We start from the raw sequence: 6,116 nt of genomic DNA, 5'->3' as shown, positions 1-6,116 counted from the left end.
CTCAAGTAAAGTAAAAATTCCCCAAAGTAATACTTAAGTACAGTAATCAAGTAAAATTACTCAAGTACTTACACCTCTGCCATTCTGCATGTCATGACTTATATGATGAACTAAATTCTAAATGTTTTAAGGTGTAAGACTATTCAACAGAAAGCAGTATAATGTATTTTGTTGAAAATTACATGAGCAACTGAAAACGTAGCAACTGCATGATCAAAGCATTTGCAATTTGTCCAAAATAAAGAGAATTTGCTTTTATGATATGTAGGCCTACAACTGACTTGATGATGAAAATTGTAAATCTTGGTTGTGGCTAGAAGGGATACAGCCGAAATCTCGCCGAATGAGCACTGTTTTCATCCTAATCCTACCCCAAGCCTAACCATAAACCCAGTCTCACGGGATTTAGGCCGTAGCTGTATCGTATGGAACCGTTGTTTTACATCCTAATCCTACCCCAAAACAGAATATTGCCCAAACCTAACTCTAAACCCAACATCTCGCGAGATTATGCCGCAGCTGTATCCCCTCCACCCAGAACTGATAATCTTGGGGAATTTTGCCTGATGACAGAAAGCACCTTTTGCATTTTCCGAAAATATAGCGACATCTTGTGGCAGTTTAGAGTCTAGAACAGGGGTCTCCTTTCCAACCTTTTTGTGGGCAAGGGCTACCACAATGGAGAAAACAATCTGAAGGGCTAATTTTTGATATAGTCTACTCAAAACTTTTTTATTTTCCTTGTTGATTTTATTTAATTTTACTTGTTGATATGTTTTTGTATTGTTTAAAATGTGAACATACGTAAACCAAACCAAGCTAATATAAAAAATATGTAATAAATAATAATAGAATGTGCTTTGGCACACATTGAAGACCCCTGGTCTAGAATATTGCTTCATGTTATTGATCCTATATAATACATCCAAAATAATAATAAAAAAATCTCCAGACACGTAAAATATAGCTTACCAATGCTGATTTTCTATTTAGGCGATATCATTAAAAATATTAAAAAGATTTTTCCAATTAATTTTTTATTCCTTTCCCCTCATGTCTCTTAAACTTAATTTGTAGAAGCCTGCAACCCCTCAAAAAAGCAGAAAAGCATGATTTTCAATATTTTTATTATTAAAATATTAAACGACAAAAACAGACTATAAACACTATTTACATGGTAGCTAGCAGAGAGATTTGCTTTACAAAAAACAAAAACAAAGGTGTGATGTTTCTCTTCCAGTATTTTTGTGATCTTGTTGTATGAGACGATAAGGCTATAACCAGTTCAGATTGAATGAGGAATACTTGTAGGTTTTAGAGATGAAGCAGGCAGTTATAAAAAAAAATTCCTGAGGGACTAGACGGCACTACATGTCAATATTCAAAAATATTTACATTTGAGGTATGGTCTTTGATGCAGATAGCTGCTTAATCATGGTCAAAAGTCATATACAGAACTGGAACTGTAAATACCAAGACAATCCATAGGACAATTCAGTCAACGAAAGGTGACCAGTGATGCAAAAAAGTTTTAACAGTGCTGGTAATGCATCCTCATTCATTTAGGATCCTAAAACAAACAAACGAAAAATCATTAAAGATATTCAATATGTAAAATATTTTTTTCATTTTTCTGTCAGTGTTAGGAAATATACTTACCATATTATTGCTGTCTTTGAGTTCTTCTGTCTGTTGAGAAAGAAAATAAGTCATTGTAGTGCATGTTTACAATAATCTAGTAGTATATCATGTATATGTGTGACCCTGTTTGTGAAATCCAGTCTAAAGCCTCACAATCCGATTATGAGATTGTAGTTTTATTTCAGTTACTGATTTTACATCCATTTCAATATTTAATATGACCTTACTAACTCAATATTAAAGATATAAGGTTATTTTTCACAGAATGTTCTTTACATTATGCAAAAATGATTTTATGTAGAAATCAGCAAATAAAAAAGAAAAGATTTTAGCTAGATTCTTAGGGGTGGTTTTCTGTAAAGGGCTTATCCCATACAAAAATGTTTGAGCTGCCTTAATTTAAAAACACCTTGCACTGACATATCTAAACATTTACACTGATCAGCAACATTATGACCACCGGCCTAATATTTGGTAGGTCCCCCTTTTGCCACCAAAACTGCCCTGACCCATTGAAGCACTTTTCTATCAGAACCAGCATTCCCTTTTTCAGCAATTTCAGCTACAGTAGCTTGTCTGTTGGATCGGACCACACGGGCCAGCCTTCAATCCCCACTTGGCTGCCCATATCACTGTCACCGGTTCACCGCTTTTCCTTCTTTCGACCACTTTTGATAGGTACTGATAACTGCAGACCGGGAACACCCCACAAGAGCTGCAGTTTTGGAGATGCTCGGACCCAGTCGTCTAGCCATCACAATTTGGCCCTTGTCAAAGTCGCTCAGATCCTTACGCTTGCCCATTTTTTCTGCTTGTAATATATAAACTACTCTTATCCTTAAAGTTGGTGTGCTACAAGCAGCATGGTTACTTCCAACATGATAATGGACCATTGCACACAACAAACCTAACAGTTTTTTCCAACTGCTTACACACAAAATCTTTTAATGTCACACGATTTTGGAAATTTACTCAAAGTGCAAACATACACACCAAATCTCCAAAACCATAAGCTATTTTGTAAATTATTTTTTAAAACACTACACAAAATTCTCTAACATAAAAATTGACTTAAAATCCACTCACAATCGAGCCTCTCTCGAACCTTCAGAAATGAGAACAGGTATGCAACTATCTAAATGATCATAATGTATTTTAGACTATTTTAGGAATATACTTTATGGGGCGGTTTCCCGGGAAGGGTTTAGATTAATCCAGGACTAGGCCTTAGTTATTTTAGGATATTTAAGAAGTTTTTACAAACAAACCTTACAAAAAACTATACTGGTGTGCATCTTGAGACATAACAATGGCACTGATATATGTTAAAATATGTTAATACAAGGTGTTTTGAAATTAAAGTAGCTCAACATGAATTTTATTTTGGGACTAGGATAAGCCCTGTCTGGGAAACTGCCCCTTAAAGTATAATGTACAGTAAAATACTTATGACTGCATAGTATTGCATAAACATTTGTAACTTTTGTAACATCCATTTTTAGCACTGTATTGAATGCATGAGGTTGGTTATCATGCTGTAATACTCTTTAAATGTACTTTTTAAAACTATTTTTGTAAATTGTTTATGGTTCTTATGTTGAAAACATACTGTGTTTAAATTCTGTACAGAGTAGAAAGGCAAAGACATCATGGAGGACGAGGGCGCTTGTTTACAGATGTACAAGAGACAATTTTAAATATGATTTTGGCCAACAATGCAATTAGGTTTGAGAGATAAGAAAGCATATTTTGAATAATGACACCCTATTTGACAACATCAAGTAGTGACGATGAAACAACTTCGCAAGGTGCCATTTGAAAGAAACTCTGACAGAGTCAAAATTTACGACATGACTTTGTACTTCCAGTACTTCAGACATATCATATTTACTTATTTGTGTATCCTTTTATCTGTTACAGAGAGTATTCGAGATAGATGCCCATGTAATTAGCCATTTATTTATGTGCCAGGCACTACGGAAGAAATGTAATATGACAGAGGGCAATTACCAATGTCCCTGGACAGCGTGGGGGTGCTGCCATCACTCAAAACTGGGTCCTCCATCACAATGCCACACTGGCCATATGCTCACTTTTCTTGATATAATTTACAGATGACAAATCTTTAGGAACTGCATAATGTAATCATGTCAACATGGACCAGAATCTCAAATAAATGCTTCCTACATCTTATACAAAATGCTTGTCTTGAAGAATAGAAGCTGTTTAAAGAGCAAAAGGAGGCAATACTCTGAAAAACCACCTAACATCAAACTCACTGTAAAATTAATGTTAATGACAGTTTGTAAATTGTACTTACTTGTAGTTTTTTTAGGCAGTAAAGGCTCGCAGATTTCTCTAAAACAAACATCCTGTTGAACTTTATATGTCCTTTTGTACCTGACGAGTAAAAAGAAGTACTCAGCAAATAATATCTAATATCTAGTAGATTCAATTGGGATAAAAACAATAGACCCACAGCAAAGACTGCTCTGCTGTTAACATTGCCAGACAAGAGATACTTACAAATAATGGCAGACACCATCTTCCCACACAGGCACGCTCTTTGTTTCAGAGTAAAGTCGAGTGCATGGGTGAGACAATCGCTGGCAATCTGTAAACAATTGAGCAGAGAAATTCAATAAAAAGACAGCGCTCATTTATGAATATATACATTTTTATTGCAAGATAATAGTGGAAAGATTTCCTACTTCAGTATTTGCACACATTCTTGTAATGAAGAAATATGGTCATACTAACATAGCTCACATCGCCTTCCCTTGAAACCAGTAGCACAGGTGCAGCTGAATAACTCGTCGATCTGAACACACGTACCACCATTCTGGCAAGTCTGAGTTCTGCAGTCTTGGGATGACTCTAAAATGATAAAAAGGTGTATTAAATTCAAAAGCACACACAGATGGTTTGCTTCCTGAATACTTGCGAGGCTGGGAAGAGTGCAGCTTTTCCAATACAAAAAATGAACGTCTTAAAATTTTCGTCTTGTTTTTTTTTCATTATAACGATCTAAAATTTCTAACACAATCTCATGGCAATTGTACGTATTTTACATATTTGTTAAAATGTGTGTGTTTTTGTACGATTTTAATAATAATAATACATTTTTAAATCATATCATTTAATTCATACGAATTAGTAAAATACATAATGAATTCCCGTGAGTTTAGGATGAAAGATTCTTTTAAAACAAATAAAGATATCTAACAGTGGGGTAGGAAAAATGAACTTTTTTTGTACATGCAAGGGGCCCAAGGTGTATGTAGATAAAAATGACTAATTTTAAGGAAATAAAAACAATACAGTTTATTATGTGAGGTCTTTATACACCACTGATAATATAGTTATGTATATTATATTGCATTTCTGTCAAGAGATCCTTCTAAAAGTTACATAATGCACCTTTAAATAATAATAATAATAATAATAATAATAATAATAAATATAGCTGCAAGCAGCAATACCAGGGTGTAAAGTTGAGTTTGGATAAGCAGACAAAAGAACCTAGGTAAACCTAATGATTTCAGATGAAAAAATGCAAAAGTAATCAACAAAAATAATCTATGTTCTTGTCTACTGCAATTGTCCTTCTGTTATTGACAATCAAATGGAAGATTAGAGCACTGAAGGACATTTGAGTGATGTTTGGAGTGGCAAAACATGGGTCACAACATGCACTGAAAAAAATTGACTTAGTGGGTCTTTGAATTTACATAAAATAAACATGTATATGCAACACAAAATATTTATATTCCTTGTGTAAACATAATTTAATTGATTAGGATTAAAATGTTTTGTTTGAATGTAAAATGAAAACATTATTCTCACATTGATTAAAATTGATTGAATTGAATACTTAAAGCAATAAAATTGGGTTTGCACACAAAACGGCACCTCCTGAGCAGCAGGTGGCAGTAAAGCTCAATGAAAAGGACGTCAATTGCCATAAAAGAAGAATAAATATTGTTTGTTTTTGGCGCCAAAATGAAGACTCAGCACAGCAGTCAGTCTCAGACGGACACCATGTTATTAAAGTAAGTTCTATTATTTATTTATGTTTGCTTTATACGTGATACATCTTAACTAGATAGACTGTTTTTTTTTACAATATGTAGCCATTGCAATGACTTGTAGTAAAAATTAGTTTGGGGAAGGTTGGTGAAGTTAACGTTTCAGTCAGTCAGTCAGTCAGGCTCATAAAGAAAAACACAGCGTTTTAAAAACGTCAGCTGTTTAACGTTATTTCACGTTTGGTAGTTTTATCTGAGTTGAAAACTGTCAGCTTTGAGATGACTTTTGAGGCACTTTTTACTCAGTTGTTCTATAGAAACGTGTCAGGACAAATAAAACGCTAACCAAAAGTTATTCTGTCCAGAGTAACGTTATCCATGTAAGTAATTTACCAGATGATATCAATTGACTACATTAATAATGACATTGCGGATTAAACAAACTGT

The 6,116-nt window shown here is 34.1% G+C and overlaps 1 protein-coding gene across 1 annotated transcript in view; it reads right to left on the bottom strand.

The window, feature by feature from the left end:
- Positions 1-1,110: 1,110 nt before the first annotated feature.
- sned1 (sushi, nidogen and EGF-like domains 1) overlaps positions 1,111-6,116 on the bottom strand; it is a 41,744-nt gene continuing 36,738 nt past the window's right edge. Inside the window, exons 28-32 of the mRNA XM_073870144.1 lie at positions 4,402-4,518; positions 4,168-4,255; positions 3,962-4,041; positions 1,660-1,689; positions 1,111-1,570 (exon numbers count right to left, since the gene is read on the bottom strand). Of these exons, the coding sequence (XP_073726245.1) occupies positions 1,664-1,689; positions 3,962-4,041; positions 4,168-4,255; positions 4,402-4,518 (311 nt within the window). The 3' untranslated portion in view covers positions 1,111-1,570; positions 1,660-1,663. The remainder of the gene's footprint in view (positions 1,571-1,659; positions 1,690-3,961; positions 4,042-4,167; positions 4,256-4,401; positions 4,519-6,116) is intronic.

Source organism: Misgurnus anguillicaudatus, chromosome 8 (genome assembly GCF_027580225.2).
Source record: "Misgurnus anguillicaudatus chromosome 8, ASM2758022v2, whole genome shotgun sequence".
In the NCBI taxonomy this organism is placed as follows: Eukaryota; Metazoa; Chordata; class Actinopteri; order Cypriniformes; family Cobitidae; genus Misgurnus; species Misgurnus anguillicaudatus.
This window is presented reverse-complemented; position numbering and strand designations above follow the sequence as displayed.